General features: G+C 50.1%; 6 protein-coding genes across 6 annotated transcripts; 5 read left to right on the top strand and 1 right to left on the bottom strand.

Moving 5' to 3' along the window:
• Positions 1 to 221: 221 nt before the first annotated feature.
• Positions 222 to 1,567, top strand: FIBRA_01522 (uncharacterized protein; the record flags this gene model as incomplete). The annotated part of the gene is made up of 6 exons (XM_012323397.1): positions 222 to 383; positions 436 to 487; positions 536 to 589; positions 641 to 797; positions 848 to 886; positions 937 to 1,567. 6 exons carry the CDS (start codon positions 222 to 224, stop codon positions 1,565 to 1,567), a joined length of 1,095 nt encoding a protein of 364 aa, XP_012178787.1.
• Positions 1,568 to 5,942: 4,375 nt separating this feature from the next.
• Positions 5,943 to 6,702, top strand: FIBRA_01521 (uncharacterized protein; the record flags this gene model as incomplete). The annotated part of the gene is made up of 4 exons (XM_012323396.1): positions 5,943 to 6,053; positions 6,104 to 6,250; positions 6,302 to 6,372; positions 6,432 to 6,702. 4 exons carry the CDS (start codon positions 5,943 to 5,945, stop codon positions 6,700 to 6,702), a joined length of 600 nt encoding a protein of 199 aa, XP_012178786.1.
• A 345-nt stretch (positions 6,703 to 7,047) lies between these two features.
• On the top strand, positions 7,048 to 8,875 carry FIBRA_01520 (uncharacterized protein; the record flags this gene model as incomplete). The annotated part of the gene is made up of 7 exons (XM_012323395.1): positions 7,048 to 7,357; positions 7,419 to 7,433; positions 7,487 to 7,788; positions 7,850 to 8,449; positions 8,506 to 8,544; positions 8,608 to 8,714; positions 8,779 to 8,875. The coding sequence occupies 7 exons, from the start codon at positions 7,048 to 7,050 to the stop codon at positions 8,873 to 8,875; spliced, it is 1,470 nt and encodes a 489-aa protein (XP_012178785.1).
• Positions 8,876 to 8,986: 111 nt separating this feature from the next.
• FIBRA_01519 (uncharacterized protein) lies at positions 8,987 to 10,234 on the bottom strand (the record flags this gene model as incomplete). Its single annotated transcript, XM_012323394.1, has 2 exons — positions 8,987 to 9,417; positions 9,475 to 10,234. 2 exons carry the CDS (start codon positions 10,232 to 10,234, stop codon positions 8,987 to 8,989), a joined length of 1,191 nt encoding a protein of 396 aa, XP_012178784.1.
• Positions 10,235 to 14,234: 4,000 nt separating this feature from the next.
• On the top strand, positions 14,235 to 15,254 carry FIBRA_01518 (uncharacterized protein; the record flags this gene model as incomplete). The annotated part of the gene is made up of 2 exons (XM_012323393.1): positions 14,235 to 14,745; positions 14,794 to 15,254. 2 exons carry the CDS (start codon positions 14,235 to 14,237, stop codon positions 15,252 to 15,254), a joined length of 972 nt encoding a protein of 323 aa, XP_012178783.1.
• A 767-nt stretch (positions 15,255 to 16,021) lies between these two features.
• Positions 16,022 to 16,950, top strand: FIBRA_01517 (uncharacterized protein; the record flags this gene model as incomplete). Its single annotated transcript, XM_012323392.1, has 2 exons — positions 16,022 to 16,479; positions 16,533 to 16,950. 2 exons carry the CDS (start codon positions 16,022 to 16,024, stop codon positions 16,948 to 16,950), a joined length of 876 nt encoding a protein of 291 aa, XP_012178782.1.
• Positions 16,951 to 17,314: the final 364 nt, after the last annotated feature.

The following is a 17,314-nucleotide window of genomic DNA, read 5'->3' as shown; positions in this document are numbered from 1 at the left end:
TATATCCTGATCATTGTTATTTGCAGGGTGTCATTGGCCTCTCCGACTGCGAGCGATAATTCGACAAATGTAGCCGCCAAAGGGATCATCGGTATCGGGGCGATGGGGGCCATTAATAAGATGTTGAATTATGACAACAGTGGCTCTGTCAATTACTCGGTACAGTTCTTCTGTCTAACTTGTCACGGGTATGATCCTAACATAAGATATCTGTGAAGTCGATGGCTGCTGAATACGCCTCGCATTGGGAGTCGCTAGCGTTTGTCACGTCCAACGGCCAGGCGCATCTAATTTCAACATATGGAAGTCTGGAGTCTTCCTGGGCACTAGTGGACTCACTATTCGGCGATAAATTACTTGCGATGGGGGTGATAAGTTCCCAGGTAACCTTAGGGCATTTACACAGCGACAGCACAGATTGTTCACGTACTATAGGTCTATGATGCCCAAACCCAATTCTACGAGCAACTTATGAATGATAATGCCGGTATGACTCTGCTTGGTTGTTGATATCCCCATTAATGTCTTGGTGAAGCCTCCTATGCGTTTGGACTTCCTATGAATGATTCGTCGGAGATTGGGAACTCAGGTACGATGCTTTATCACTTTGATTCTGGCTTGCTCCTATAAATTTCTCCAGTGGCTCTGGCAATGGTTGCGGCAACCATGACAAACGCAAGTGTTCGCGCTCAAATCCTCTCGAACATTGCTTCCTACGCTTCATTGAAATCAAGAGTCGACATCTTCGCTTCTTCATATTATGTCTCGAGTGGATCGTACATTTCGGGCCCGGCAAGGTCTGTAATCGCGTGCTTTGTTGTATATCTTATGCTGACTGGCATCGAAGTCCTGCTCAGGGCGCGCTCTTTGCACCTATGGTACTGAGGTCAGTCGGTTCCAATGCCACAGAATAATGCGCTGATTCTTCATGGATAGTCTGCCAATACCATCATCAAATAGCACAACGCCCCCTACGCCCCCTACATCTTACACTCCCGAACCTTCACCAGCCAAATCACACACGAGTTTAAGCGTCATTCTTGGGGCCCTCTTTGGGAGCGTAGCGGGGCTCTTGGTCATTGCCGCCGTTTCTGTGGTGTTCGTGCGTCGTCGCCGACACAGGGCCGTCCCAAAAAACTTGCCTATCTCCTCACCTCCATTCCTATACGACACGGTTACACCGTTCATCCCCTCCGAGGACAGCATCTCGGGATCGTATGTTTCGCTTGAACGTCTCCGGTCATTGAAAATGGAAAGGATCCGCCATGCTGTAGTGACATCGTCTAGGTTCGAGTCGACGCCCCAGCCGTCCCCTCACGAGTCTTCTATGCAGCCGAGGAGTACGGCTACTCCGCGCACGGCTACGGGGAGCACGACTACAAGGGGCACATCCGCGGGGGGCGTGGCTGCTGGGGGCGTGGGCTCTCATCTGGGGCAGCTTGATGAGGGTCCAGGCAGAAACCACGTAATGACCGAGCTACGTACGGAAGTGTTGCAGCTACGCCAGTTCATGCAGAGTATGAATGAACGGCTGCAGGTTGAAGCCCCTCCTACATATTCGGAGTAGGCCCTGCGTCGTGACATGGTTGCGGCGTTCGTCTCGTTCGGTTGTATGTTTTATGATACACTGGCAGTATAGCCGTGCCTACGCACGGTTGGTTCATTATTGATTTCCGAGTGACGGTGTACCTAGAGGACAGCAACGGCAGCAGCTCCTGCCGCGTCCGCCCTGCGGTCGGTCGCTTCGGAGCTCCTGTCTACATAGTGCATGTGGCTACAGAAAAACCAAACACTGTTGAACGATAGAACAACAGCGAGCAGGAAGCACGCAGTGTCTCGCACTCGCGGTCCAAAACCATAGAACGGCCACTACCCCTCACGTCTACCACAGTAGCAGAGCGATCGCACTCGGATACAGCCCCATCCCCGCGTGCGGCGGCTGTCGTGGTGGACTGCCGGAGTAGCAAGCGGGAGGAACAAACGACAGACTCCAACGCGCCCGTGACAATAAAAGCACGATTGCAGATGGACTCGCCTGGATATCATGCACCCCAAACTTGAAGCTACAGCTTCAACTCTGGAATGCATGATGTCGCTGGTTTGCTCTCAAATGTAGCGACATGTTGCACTTTTATATACTCTTGATTGATTATGCACACTTCCGACATCCTCCGAGCAATGTTCGGGAGTGTATATGCACTTTCATTACTCATATTCTACTGTAATCATGGGCTTGGCAAGTAAATTGTCAGCTAGATTTGTTCCTATTGATGTGAACTGTCAGATTATCAAGCCACTGAACACTAACTTGTTCAACTGACAGCAGATAATTCAATGGTGCTGCCCGTGAGATGAGAGCGCGGCATGTACCAACTAAGCCAAAATGAGACACATGTATTCGGAAAAGGAACAAACGGCCAGAAAAAGAAACCACTCTTATTTATGATAGAAAATTCGTCTTGATTATGAGCGCACTGGCTCGGTGGGGGAAAAAACCAAAATCTAAGCTAGCACAATTCTCCAGCAGAAGCCTGAGTTTCGCATGTATGAACAGTAAATGAGAACCATAACATTCTATCACCTACCTCACCTTATTTTGTCAAGAAACACTTTTAATCCATTTGTCATGCATGTGGAATATGCGGCAGTGTAAGCTACACGATCCACATTATGAACAGAAGTATGGAATAGTCTGAAAGTAGCGCAACACAACACCTAGACCATCAAGCCGAAAGAAAAGCCATAACAGAACAGAGCCAGCAACAGTAAAGGGCCAGAAGGACTAAATAGCAGGAGTGTCTGCATAGCGGCAGCGGAGTTCGCGTCCAAGATAATGAGTCCCAGGCTTGAAAGGGGTGGCATAAAATACAGGGAGGTCTTCCAGAGCGAGGGACACGGGTATCCGTGAACAATCATTATGTTCGTCAATGAGCGAGCTCCAAATCTTGGAAGCCTTAGTCCTGGAAATACATGAGATGCAATTTGAATCCAAGACCAGAGTTCGGAAATGTTACATTTCCGACGTGGTATCTTTTTTTGAACCTGCTGTTTCGTATATCAAAGCATCGTGCTTTCTGTGACCCATTGGCGGCAGCTTGCATAGATCAATTTGCTTATGACTTGTACGTCGGGGTTTACAGCATCGAATTTTGCGAGTTGAAATATCTCTAATTGGAGAAAATTGCACAACACCAAAATTCGGTTCGTATATGCGGGCTCGTTTGCGAGGGCGGCGTTCATAGGACGGTTCGTCATCCTCAGGTAACGGCCGCTTTAAGCCTTGGCTGTGCTTGATCTTGCTGTCCGATTCCAAAAAGTCATCTGCGTTTGTAGGAACGGCGGTCGATTTGACCATCAGCGAATTGTCCACGGCCGACGCTTTCACATTACATCGCTCTGAGAAAAACAATATTGGGTGAACGTAGCAATGTAAGTCATGCCAGTATACGTATACCTACCATTCAGGACATATTTTCCCATTGGAACGGGGAAGTTCGCAGCAGCAGTTTCTGTAATCCAACCGGCATGGAATACCTGGAATATATCCAATCTGAAGACTCTGAAGGCATTGCAAGACTGGGCTTACTGCGATGGATCGTTCAACGAGTCTAGTACGAAATGTCCGATTGAGAGGATATCCAATGACATCTATGAGATCTGACGTACTTCGGCAACCAAGGGTCCTGTGTTCCCGCACAAAAGAAATACTTCGCAAGCAGATGGTCTTTCCGCGATTCAACCACATTGCCTCCGTGGCTTGCTGTGTGAACGGAGTTGTTCATAGGGCTTTGATTTTTAAACAGACACTCACCCCACTTCTGGCGTATTAAGCCAGGCACGGTTGGACTGAAGCAGGCTGCCACAGTATGGTCTGCTATCTCGCGATTTCGTACGTAAATGGGCGCATACACACCATAGCCATTGAACAATCCCATCTTTCATATATCACTGGAAGCTTACTTGTTGTGCGGGTTGGGCGTACTTGACGATGAATGGCCAGTATTTTGTGATGGAGGTCGACTAGTTAAGGCGATGTACTAGGTACTATATCGTGATTGAGAGACGCCCAATATTTGCTCTACGGATTTATCCGACGAATAGACTTGGTCGATCGCACAATCTTACTACAACATTGCGTATACTTGAACTTAACGTATGCGATTGCAGCCCGCCCAATGAGGTGGGTGCGCCACACTTCTCCTTCAAGTTTTGACAGCTCTGCTAAGCAGTGTAGGTTCAAATGTTTGGGTATATCCTAGCTATTTTAACTGTGTCTACATGATCGCCGCAGAGAGAACAGGAAATTGAGTAGTACGCAAAAGCGCTGTATATTCATAGAAGTGAAGCTATCAGTCGGCATACGGGTGTTGTCGATACAATTGGCCCGTAACCGTGAGTCCAATTGACCTCGATACATATCTTGCACAATTGACAATCAGCCTTACTGCACACCATTAAGTCTCGGAATTTCTTCAGACCGTCGCTTCGTCTATGCACAATCTTCACGATCCCTGGGCTTACAAATAGCCGGAATTTGATGATGCGATAACTCCCATATGACGAGGCTATCCCCCGGATTGCAGAGGTACAAGTACAGAGTGTAGGGTCGCAAAACGATGATCCATATCGTTCTGGCGACCAAAGGAGATGAGCATATTATTTGCATCTTTGAGCCAACAATTACACGCCCCTGCGGGATCACGATCTAGTTGAATGGCTCGTCAATCGAATGAGATCTCTACTACTTATCGCTCCACAACGGGGACCCGCCGAGGAGGGTCCATAGATGATTACAATCAGAAGGGAGCAGCGGCGAGCCACACATTCCCTAGATGGATAGATGAGTTGCTGCCTCGCTGTGATATCCCTATCTCGGTGTTTTTCTTTCGAGTCTAGATTGTCAAATGACCCACGGGAGAGAACAAGAACTGACCATTCTCTGCGGTGACCAACGGCAAAAATGTGCGAACTCGCACGAGATGTCGAGGTCTTCATTTCCCATAGATCCACACGCATGATCCGGATGCTGGCACAGGATGCTTCATGATCCTGGGTTCAATGGAATGAAGAGCGTTTTTGGCATAGATACAGTTACGCACCCACCGCATCCTAAAGAATACGTGTTGCATACGTGCCGGTCCGGGTATTGATAACAGCTTCGTATATATAAGAGAAGCTGTAAGATAGCACCCTCTTTACATCACTCGTTGATCTGGTCAAAGAGCAATGACAGTAAGTTTTGACTTTCATTAACATCAGTGTGACTGACCCTGGTGTGTACAATATTGTGCTGAGCAGAGCAACTTACCGACTGGTGTTACTGGATTGCCGCCAGGGGGGGACCTCGTGTGGCCATCATGTAGCTGCGCGAAAATCAGTGAATGCAAGAAGAAAGCACCATGCACGCAGGACGGGGAGACAGGTAGTAAATGTTCGACTTGCGAAGGTTGTGACGGTGAATCGAAGACGAAATGCCAGGCAAATCCCAAATGCCCCCCAAAATAGTAGTGAATGGAGGTGCGCAATATCCATCATTCTGCATTTGTTTCTGGAACATCTCATCGGAGGGACCAAATGTCGTGCAGGTTGGCAAAAGATGCTGGTTACAGAATGCGTATCAAGCGAATCTGAACTAGCCTTCAAGGACTGTGAATGATAGTAAAAATTGTAGTTCTTCATGATATAAGGAGTAGTTAGATAATGGATGTTGCCGTCATTTTCTTGCAACGAATGTTGGCTTCTGAGGCCTGAAGCCTGAGGGACGAGGAGGCCGTCATATCGACCGAGGCGCGGCAAACAATCATTTTGTTTCGACGCAAGAGCGCCCAAGGATAGTGGCGTCAGTCGGACAAGCTTGCGTGCTCTGAGCGACCTGAGACTAGTACTGTATAACTTCCAGCTTGTCCTCGAGCTTAATAGCGTTCGCTCCTCTTGTTGCAAACATGGACACCCCGTCCGCGGCTAGACCCAATCCCGACCGAACGAACTCAGGCTCAAGCGGAAAGACGCTACGCGCGGGGGAAAAGGCCGAAGACAAGACGAGTAGTGTCAAGGTTAGTCGCAAGTCGTGAAGACACGTCGGGTCTTATGCCAACGCATGCAGTCTTCTAGGTTCCTCAGTCGATACACCGGGGTGCTCGTTATAAAGAGAAGTACGTCCGAGCCCGCAGTTTACCATGGGCAGTTGAGTTCAGAGAGGAAATATGGCAGATTCCAAAATTTGAGAGAAAAGTACGAGCAGGTCACAGCCGTGAGTCGCAAGCGCTCCCAAAGTTGTTTCCCTAATGCTTGGCGACGATAGACCCATGAACTGGTAGAGAAACAGCTCGCAATCGCAAACGAGAAAGTGAAGAGGTTACAGGAGGAGTGCAAGTGCGTACTTCAAGCTCACGTATACACTCACTTATTCATTGCACCATCTTGTTTCGCAGTTTGTTATTAGATGCAGTCGATATTGCTGTGCCTGCTCAGCCGACTCTGCGACATTATCTAGCGCAAGATCCCATACCCCCGCAATATCATTCATACCAAGTCCCATTTCCTGCCGCCCCCAGTGCTACAACACCTCAACCATCACAACCACCGCCTCCCTCATCACCTCCGGTTCGTGTCAGCCGCAAATCCAGCACACAGACGAATGGAAATGGAGTTAAGCGTAAAGTAGGGGCCCTACGCGCGTTACCTTCAATGACGATGTGCTAACCAAGTTATTTGGCAAGTGACGACGTAAATTGGAAGGGATCCCGTGTAGTATTACCACCTTTTGCTTGCTTTGGGTACATTTTGCTGTTTTCAATATACAGAGTACTGACACGGCTCTCCGGAATTCCTCTGTTTCGGCGCGTCGCTCGAAGTAGTCGAAGTTCTGGCTGCAGATGCCGGCCGGATCGGCAAATCCCGCTCTGCTACGTATCCGCCTGAGAATCGAGATTGCATTATTGATACCGTTATCTGGCTCGTGATGCAAGTCTTTGCGAATCAGGACTCTTAAACTCCAGCCAAACTAATATGTGGTTGTTCTTGTTCTTCGTCTCTGCGTTTTCCATTATGTCTGCCCTGCCTGTACCCCTCAACGTCTACGCGGACCACCAGGCCACTCTTCAACTGCATACCGACTATGGTCCAGCTCCCCTTCCCGTACCGAATTCAACACGCTCGTTCTGGATCGACACGCCTGGTGCTAACCCGCTTGCGAGCGAGGGAAGTGAGGGCTCACTGACTGCCGACGCGGACGTTTGCATCATCGGCTCTGGAATCACTGGGGTATCGGCCGCATATCACATGGGCAAATTATTGAAGGGTCCGGAGACATCTGTGCAGCCGCTCAAAGTTGTGATACTAGAGGCGAGGGATTTTTGTTAGCTCTGACTTGTTGAGTGGACCAGAAACTGTTCTGAATCGGATGGAACTATTGGCAGGTTCAGGCGCGACAGGTGCGCCGTTCACTGATGCGCACTTGACAGAAGACGTGCTGAGACGTGCGAAGGTCGCAATGGTGGACACCTTACTCCCATTGCATTCAGGGACTTCCGGCCAGCTGCAACTGCGCATGGGACGGATGAGGCGCTGCGATGGCTCGCTCTAGAACGACACACGGCGACTGAGATCGTGAAAATTATTCAGGAGCATGAGTTGGAGCAGACGGTAGACTTGGTCGAAGGCGGGCACATCGATTTGATGTTCACCCCCGAGGAGGTCGCGGATATGAAGGCAGACTATGAAGCCGCAAAGGAAGCGGGCGTTGACTTGAACAACGTCCGTTGGTTCGACGAGGCGGAGATGAAGGCCGTGAGCACGCGATTCATTTCATTACATGGGATGAGCGCTGTCTGATTTCCTGGCGGTTCAGCAACACGGGACCGCGTACCCTGGCGTACGCGCCCCGGGACATAATCTGTGGCCGCTCAAGTTCGTGACAGAGCTATACAAGCTCGCGGCGTCCTCGCCCCAGCTTTCACTCGCCCTGCACACGCGCACTCCGGTCACCGCCGTGTCTCTTGCGGAGGGAACGGAGGACTCATCATTATCGCGCAGGTGGACCGTAACGACACCGCGCGGGTCGCTCGCATGCTCGTATGTGCTCCATGCGACGAATGCGTATGCCTCCCATTTGCTGCCGCACCTACGAGGCCCGGCTGGGATCATTCCAACTCGTGGGCAGATTATTGCGACTCGCGCGAACACGACAACTGAGGTGCTCTCGCGGAGCTCGTTCTCAGGGAATGAAGGCTTCGAGTATTGGTTCCCGCGGCCGATTAAGGAGAGCGACGTGAGCGGATATCCGTTGGTCATTTTGGGCGGGGGACGCGAGGCGGCGACGCCCGCATACGAGCTTTATGTAGCGGACGACTCGGCTGTAAGTGCAGATGTGAGTGACGTGCTGAGGAAGTTTCTCCCTGCCGTCTTCCCCGGAAAGTACGAAGAAGGGCATGAGCCCGAAATGGAATGGGTGAGTAGGTGTCTTGGGATCGGCCGAACTTGACACGATACATAACCATCTTGCAGACAGGAATTATGGGATTTACAGCTTCAGGCGATCCATTTGTGCGTGGGGCATGTTACACATACCTGTGTTGTATCAGCGTAATCAGGGTTCTATTTATATAGGTGGGACCCGTCGCAGGTACCTCTAAGGAAGATATCGCGGAATCTTTTAAAGGCCAGTACATATCTGCAGGCTATACTGGCCATGGAATGCCTCGTGCATTTGCATGGTATGTTGCTTCAAACTTTTCGATGATCTGCAAGAACTGATAATCGGTGACAATATTTCTCCAGCGCAGAGGCTGTTTCACAAATGATCGCTGCCGACTTCATGGGACGCGATTGGGTTATACCAGAGTGGCTTCCCCGCCACTATGTCACCGACCTGTAAAGGGCATCTTGGGAGTGATGAAGGAGTAAATTTGACAAACAATGGCTGGGAGTGAGCGCAAAACCAGCATATACAGCTAGGCAGAAGAAGTAAATCTGTACGTAGATAGATTCAAAAAGATTGTCTAAGTATCTCGTCCTTCTCCGACGGTGGATCTTTCCTGTATATAATGTTCACCTCCCATCCAGCAGCCTGTGATCCTTGCAGTCTGCGGCGAATCGCGTTTTCTAGTTCGACAGGGAGCGTGTGGTGACGTCTGTCCCAGCGATTGTTGATAATATTGACGGTCAATTCTAACCCAGGCTGTTTCACGGCGAGAGATGAGATGGTTCCATCAATATCTGCCCAAGGTAGGCTCAGAATATCGTTCAATATGGCTGTGCATAAATCGAATATGATCTGGCGAATTTGTGTTGATCGGATAGTGGATAGAACAGTAGCCATCCAACCGGTGTCTTCTTGTTGATGCATCCATATATGCTTAAAATGGAGGCCCGTCAGCCGCTTGTGTTCGGATAGTGATAGCTCTTGCATAGGCGGCGCTGAAGGCAGTTAAGAAGCTCAGTAGATATCTGTTCTTGCTTATGATTGAAACGTACAATAGGAGCATTTCTTGTGAGCGAGCGACAAACGCTCAAGTGAGGATCCGGCGTTGTTGAGCAAGGTCTGCACTACTTCCGCATCACGTTCCCATGCGATATCGAGATGACGGAGCTGTATGGCAAGGGGCCCGCAGAGAAGCCAGTCGATGATTGAGTATTGACTGAAATGGACGGTCAAATCCTGGAGAATAACGTTCTCCGTCGGAGTAATTCCTTCCAATAGAGGGTGCAGCGAGAAGGTTTGCATGGACATTCCTCGGGACCAATACACCTTCAGGCTCTTGAGCCTTGGGCAGGAGCATAACAGCCGCGACAGGGACCCAAGAAACTCTGGCGGGACGATGAGTCGATCAAGACACAGTGCCTCCACCAGCCCAACGCAGCCGAAAAACGCCAGCCAGACGTCCTGTACCATCGCATCTGCAAACCACCATCGAATAGTCAACTCCCGCAGGGCGGTAAGATTGTGCAGTATGGACGAAAACCGCGCTTCCGTCATATGGATACAGAGGCTACGAACGTATGATCCAAGCACGGGAGCTTGTTGAACGAGTTCCCAGAATGTGTCGTAGTTTCCGCGATGAAGATGGATCGAGTGGAATAGGTGGGATCGAACCTGTGGACGCAATGCACGGCATACGAGACCGCTCGCTGCGAGGGAGGATCGGTCATCCCAAAGGTAATCGATGATACCTTCGTAGAGCTCCCTGGGCAAATCTGTCATGAGTGCAAACTTGATAGCAGTAGCTTTTGCCATTCGAGGTCTATAAAATGTTATCAATTATGATCGAAGGAAGCTACTCGAGTTCTCTTCCTACTCACAACTTGAATAAGACTGATAGATCAAAAAGTGTGCGCTCTCCAACTTTGCGGACTACACAACTGCTTCAACAATGAGTAAGGGAACGTATATGAATCTAAATATTGAGATTCCACTCACATGAACGTAGTGTCACTAGCACACTTTGGCAAATGTACGAATCTCTCTTCCTATTGACCCTTCGAGTGTATGTGACAGCTCAACGAATGAGGTATTCTTGTACACCGTTCACTTGCTTCAAGAACCGCGCTGACGGGGCTCATGAGCTAGATGACACGCTTGATGGGATACTTAACAACTAGTACTGACGAAAGATGGTGAACGTCGATGAGACCAAGTCAGCGCGATAATGGTACCATGCCGTGCCAGGCACGACTTTGGGCGGCCTTCACTCAAGACTCGTTATCAAGTCGTTACGACGAACTCGGAAAGCAGCTCGGAAGCATCCGAATTGTATATAACTTTGACATGTCACCCCAGGTGTAAAACAAAATGAAGCCTCACAAGTACTGGCGATCCGGAAGGCACATGCCGTGTTTGAAGGACACGCTCAAAAACGTGTGTAAATATTGGAAGTACAGACTCTTCAGGGAAGGCAACTTACTAGTTGTGGTACTTAGTGCAGAATGAGTCTAAGCGCTTCCAGGCACAAATTCTCCGGCTCAAGCCGGCCGCACACCACAGTTCCAGAGTGCTCCTCCTTCGCTCCCACTCATACTTCACTCCTGAATCGTGTTGAGCCCGAGGGGACCATGAACACTGCAAGCATGGAGACGGCCCAACGGCAGAGTCATTTGTGGGAGGATATCTTGACACGGATGCGAGTAAACCCACTGGACAAAATTTCGCAGCGTTGTACAGGTCGCTCTCGGCAGATATCGTCACGTACTCTTGTGGACACTGCTCGATCTATGAATAGAGGAATTTGCTGCCATTGGCAAAGCACTGTCTCCTTCATTGCACGGATCTTCTCCCAGTCTGCGGGATCCCGTTCGATGCATGAGCTATATGAGTTGTCATGCTATAGTAAAGCCATGACAGACCTCCCCCAGTTTTGTGTCCATACTGCTCGAGCATCAGCCCATAGTAAACCAAGATCTACGCACCCGCCTTTTCCAGCGTCTTTGCATACCCCATCGTCTTCTCCACCGTATGTAATACATGTGACTCGGCTATCACCAGCAAGCTGAAGCTGTAACGTAGCGTATTGACTATAGAGTCATCAATATATGCGCATATACCAATATCTAAGAGATACAGCTCACTAGGATCATAAGCAAACCCCTATTCACCCCACAAGGGTGACCCATAATTTCCTCCCTGCGAGATTCAGCATTCAGCATTGATATCCATCGCACCACAATATCCCTCGACCGCCTCTTTCCAAGTTGTTATTACGGGTCGTTCATGCAGAATTGTACAAAAAGCGGCTAGTCCTCAGGCCTCAGAGTCGCCTTCTTCGCCAAATGTAAGGTTAAAATCCCGCTCTAGATTTTGCTTGCGCATGTCTCATTGTCTTGTACAAACACCTGAACGAGAACGACCGCGGTGAGACTAGTCGATTTTTAAACAAACGAGATCAGCGCATACCGAGCTGGATGCTACCAGCGACCGTATCAGCTCACTTTTGTCTCAGAACATCGACAACTTGTTTGCGCTCTGTGCTTCCGCGACAGCTTTCTGTTCACTTTGATCGACGCGGACATTATATCCTCCGAGCCCGAGCTCTGTGCGCTCTGCCAATGGTACGTGCAGGCGGTAAGCCCATGCAGAGCTCCAAACGGACAAGGCGGAGAATTTTGGCAACGAACGGAACACAGCAACAGCAGCGCGTGAATATGAATTTCACAGCTGGCTCCTATTTGGTAGACAAAACTACTGCCTAGGCTCGTTCCGGCAACATCCGAACCTCGTTCTGGTCAATTCTCTCACTTTCTCTGTTTACTTGCCGAGTGTTTCTCTTCCTCGAGTGTAATCCGTGAAGGAGACTTGGCTTATCTCTGTATTCTGGAATTGTAATGTATCTCACTTTGACGTGCCAATCGTCTGTTTTATGCGCATGAGGAAAGTTGGTGTGCTCCGAAATTCCTCTGTGCATATTGTGTAGTGGATGGTGAGCGTATTTGATCCAAAAGCTAGTTTCAGACGTGCAAAATTTCCATTCTATGGACATGAGCTCGCATTTTCATGCCAAACATCATCAGTGCTGTCCTTAGGTAACCATCTTCAAGATCCTCGTCTTTCGATCGTCGAGCTCGTTCAATTAAGCGGTATGTTTTCATCCACTGACCACGACTATATTTTGATCAGCGGCACAGCGAGTAGCTCGATGAAGGTGAGCAAACCGATGCGAATGTTGGGAAACAGCAGTGAATGCCCACTAGTAATAGGACGATGGTGAGTTATTCACAAGGTGGAGGTCACGCTTATTCGGGCATCAGGACATCTAGGGCGAAGCGAAACAGACAACAGACGTATTACAATAGATCCAGACCAACTAGTTTACCAATATCATTTAGAGCGTCTTCCTGCAGTCTGGAGGGAACTCGGTTAGTGGCTAAATCGTGACAACTTATGTACTAGGAACTTACAAGCAATCATTCGAAGCAGATCGTATTCGATTTGGTAGCAGAGTATGTCCTACTTATTCACCCACCGCCCGTTTTGTGACTCATTGTGGACTACGCCCACCTGTTTGCTCTCACTAGTACAGGATGAACTGTGTCCAAAGTCGCTGTGAATACACATGAGTAGTAGGAGACCAAATAGTAGAGGTGCTGACATCTGTCACACTTTCTTGGGCTCGCCGATTTTGAACTTCATTCCATTCGCTGAGGTGAATATTCCCTAGCGGCGCGGGTTGACCTCGAGCGTTACGGGTGTCGGATCACCGAGTGCGTGTCTTCGCTGTGTCGATCGACTCTTGTATCAATCTCCCATTGCGCTGTCTATTTTGAGGTATCCACTCACTGTTAATCCGTATCGAGTGTGGGACAATGGCTAAGTCTCGGCGCCCATGGCATTCTCGAAATGCACTTACACCGCTTTCCTTAAACTGCTTTTTCATGACGCCACCAATGATGGCGACATCACCGTGACCTCCTATTGCCCCACCCTCGCCTGCCGGCTATCCCTGCCTACGTCGCGTGCTTTGTCCGACCATAAAGTGTTTATTGAGCTTTAATTGGAAACCTGGCACGAGGATGACGGCAGCAGCATCATAGGGATAGTTGTAGATGTCATTTTTACCTTCAGCCTTTAGGCTTCAAAGTTCGCACTTGTCCGGAGTCGCACTCCAATTGCGTCGGAACAGTCAATTTGAAACCAGGGATACGTAGCCAGCCGGGTCGCGTGGGTCTATATCAGAATCACACAGGTGAGCTCCCCGGTGACGGAGTGGTGTGATGAGTGGCGGATGAGTTTGCCGGCCGCGGGCGTGCACATGATCCATATCTTTTCTTGAAGACTCGGACTCGGGGACGTCCAGCTCGGAGCTTGTCGATTGCCTTTACTTTGTGCCCATATCGACGGTTCGCAGCTGAGAAACACCGTCATCGACGTTGAGGGTGACGGGGCCCACTAGCAACTTGCATCAATCGCCAGGCATCTCGGATGGTGGTGAGATCTGCTGTTTTCTTTGTGTTCCTTGGCTGAAACACTGACCCAAAGGCCATATATGTGGCAGAAGACAGCAGCAGATTTACCCTCTGAAATATGCGACATCCTCTTCAGCCTCGTCGTCAACCGTCGCGACCTCCTCTGCTGTAGCCTCACCTGCCGCGCATGGTATCCCTCGACCCGGCCACGCCTGTTTCACTCCATCAACTTACTCGGCTCCCATCAATATGTACGATTCGAACACCTGCTCCAGGGGTCACCCAAATTGGCAGACTGTGTCCGCGATCTCTCGATCACTCTCGATGGCACCTTCTCCTGGATGGACCAGGAGGCACCTCGCATCCTGCTCAAGCTCACACAAGTCGAGCGGCTGAGCATCAAGAATTGGTCTGCCACCATCATGTCCTCACAAACACGGCGGAACTTTCGCAAATTCTTCCCAGAGATCAAGGTGTTGTCCCTCCAGGACGTCTCCTTCGCTGCATACGACTTCCCGCTGTTGTTGGTGTCGTGCCCCAAATTGTCTGCTGTGCACTTGGAAGCCGTGTATTGGCAGTTTCGAGACAAAGTCATGATGCCACTACCATCGCCAAAGTGTCAGATCCAGACACTTTCTCTTCGTGAATCCACAGCTATCGTGGCTTTTTGGCTTGCGAACAGCCCGTTTGAGATGTCTCTGCAGAATTTCGAAGCATTCTGGGGAGATCCGGTGCAGGCCACATATGTGCGCGCGTTCTTGGAGAAGGCAGGGTCACGTCTGCAGCAGGTGACGCTTGGATTCCATCCTCAGCAAGATCGAGTGGATGAATTCCAGAGTCAGTTCGGCTCCGGTAAGCGCGAGTCTCCTTATCCACAATTGCACTGACGTGTTTGCTCAGATGTGACACTAGCCGATATAGGCCTTTGCCATAACACCGAGCTAACGTCGATCCGAATCCAGGACGATTTGTCTGGGTATCATCCTCCGGACGCGCTGGCCCATAAGTGGGTTTCGAATGTGATCGCACAGCTGATGTCCCCGCACCTTTGCGACATCTACATTAAGCTCATACTCTCCTCGCTGCCCACTGTCGGTGGCTTGGATTGGGAGCAAATTGACCAGCATTTGGTTCGCTTGGCCATCACGGAACCTCGGTTGAAGGTGACTTTCTACGTAAGTCTGGTAGATTTTGCTGCGAGCGAATGTGTCGTCCCAACAAGAATGATGGTGGACGCCATTGTGAGGCGACTGCCCAGGTTGACCGCTCAGACACGTCGACTGGGCGTGGTTTGCGAGAACACACAGGACGACCAGCCCTTGTCATTGATACCGTTCGCTGGGGCGTTCATGGAGGATTAGGAAGACTATGCTATGGACCTTTCAAGCTAATTTACTCATCCCGCTAACATGTACACTTATTATGCCTGCCTCATCGGCCGACTGTGACATCTACGCATGCTATTTATGTCCTTTGATTTTTGTCGTTATCCTGTTCAAGATATCTCTTCGCTGTCGATGCTATGCACCAATATATGGACCTTGATTTATTGAGATTTTATTTTAGCACTCCGGGTCGCTCTACACTTTTCCAGCGGTAAGAAGCCTCGCATCGAGAGTTCCAATATGTCGCGTTGTATGGAACTCGAACACCGACTAGTGGCTGATGGCTGATTGCGGTATGCTTAACGCTTCAAACTTTCGTCGGACGAGGCTCGAATAAGCGGACATTTAATTCCTTGGCATTGACTGATGCGAGCAAAAGCAATTTGTAATTGGACGGACCATGGTTTTATTGACGCGTTATTTGGCCATTTCCTTACCGGTGCTGCGTTTTGTCAAGCAACTCAACGCCCAACGTCTTCCTTTCAACCACCACCATCTCTCGCCTCCCTCTCGCCACCTCGTCTGTACCGTTCGACGTGCGCTCTTCGCGTTCGCTGGGTCAGTGGATAGTCTCGTATAAGTCCCTCCTTCACGCTCCACCCCGCCCACTATTACTTCGAGTTGCAAAGTGAGTGTTGTCCGAGCATTATTTGTGGTTGGTTGCTCTACTGCGCGTTTGCACTGATCCCTCATTTCTTGATACGTGCAGCCCTCACTCTTTTTGCAACTACCTAGGTTCTGACATGGCGACCTTCTACTCGAGTTTCTTCTCCTCTGGTCTCGCCTCACTACCTCACGAACATGCGCCTCTGTCATCGTCGCCCTCAACACCTCGTCAGTCTCAGGCCACACTTGCCGAATCCGACGTATTCGCACCAGATCCTGATACGACACCAACCGCCAATGAGTTCTCTTCACATCGGTCTCCTCCAGGCGACGTTCTACCGTCCGTGCCAGCTGAACGCACGAATGACACGCGTCCCACACTTCGTAGACGACGGTCCTCGTTGAGCTCGGCCACTTCGCCGCTCTCATCTATCAAGACAGGCACTGCTCCACGTGCCGCTCGGCAATCTCTGTTCGTGGCTCGAGCACGGTCAGGTAGCGATGCCAGTGGACACTTGCGTGGGGAAAACGCGACAGAACGCAACAGCCTCGTTGGTAGGATGCGTAGCGGCAGCGTTGGCGGTGCGGCAATGCGGTATGCGAGCACTACGCTGTCATTTTTTGATCTGAATTAAACGTATCTAACAGCGGCTTACGCCGTATGTCACGGAAACCCGCGCCACCGCTTCCTGCGCCCCCGCCGACGGCCCCACTTCCTGCACCGCCGTCGCGTGTAAATGGTAGTGTACCCTCCATATTTCCGTTGCCTTCTATCGCAACGCCTCAAGCGCCCTGCACTCCGCCCCAGCGGCGCCCACTAGCGCGGCGCGCGCACACAACAGACAATACGAATCTCCATGGTACCCTTTTGTCACCTATGCGTACACCGTATCTCACGCCGGACGAGGAAATGGAGTATGCAATGCCGTCGAGTCCCGGGTACGAGCCTGCCATTGCGCGGTGCGGTCGGGAGAACCAGTTTGGCATGCAAGTCGATTATCCAAGCCCTGTGGACGGTGATCGCGAGTTCAACTGGGACAGAAATGACAGCATGAAAGAGAATTGAGACTGATAGCGGCAGCGCAGGCGCTGAAGCAGCAATCATGCGAACCATTGTGTACTTATATTCTTGGCCTCAGTGTAAATTTTGTGCTTTGTTCATAGGTGAGTGTTCGACTGCCTTCTGACCTCCTGACCGTACTAAATTGGTGGTGGTGAACCAGACGGATACCATGAACTGTCCTGGGGGGTTACGATTTTGAGTCTGTCGTTATAAGTGAACTATCTCGAGTATATTGATTTAATCTTGTTATCTATCTTACGTGCATAGCTGCTTGTGGTGCATCATAGAATATACTTGGCAAATATAGTCTTCTATTGTTGCGGTCGGAATGATGCCTTGGCTGGGTTCTTCATTGCTATATGATCAG

This window comes from Fibroporia radiculosa, assembly GCF_000313525.1.
Source record: "Fibroporia radiculosa TFFH 294 genomic supercontigs, scaffold682, whole genome shotgun sequence".
Classification (NCBI taxonomy): Eukaryota; Fungi; Basidiomycota; class Agaricomycetes; order Polyporales; family Fibroporiaceae; genus Fibroporia; species Fibroporia radiculosa.
This window is presented reverse-complemented; position numbering and strand designations above follow the sequence as displayed.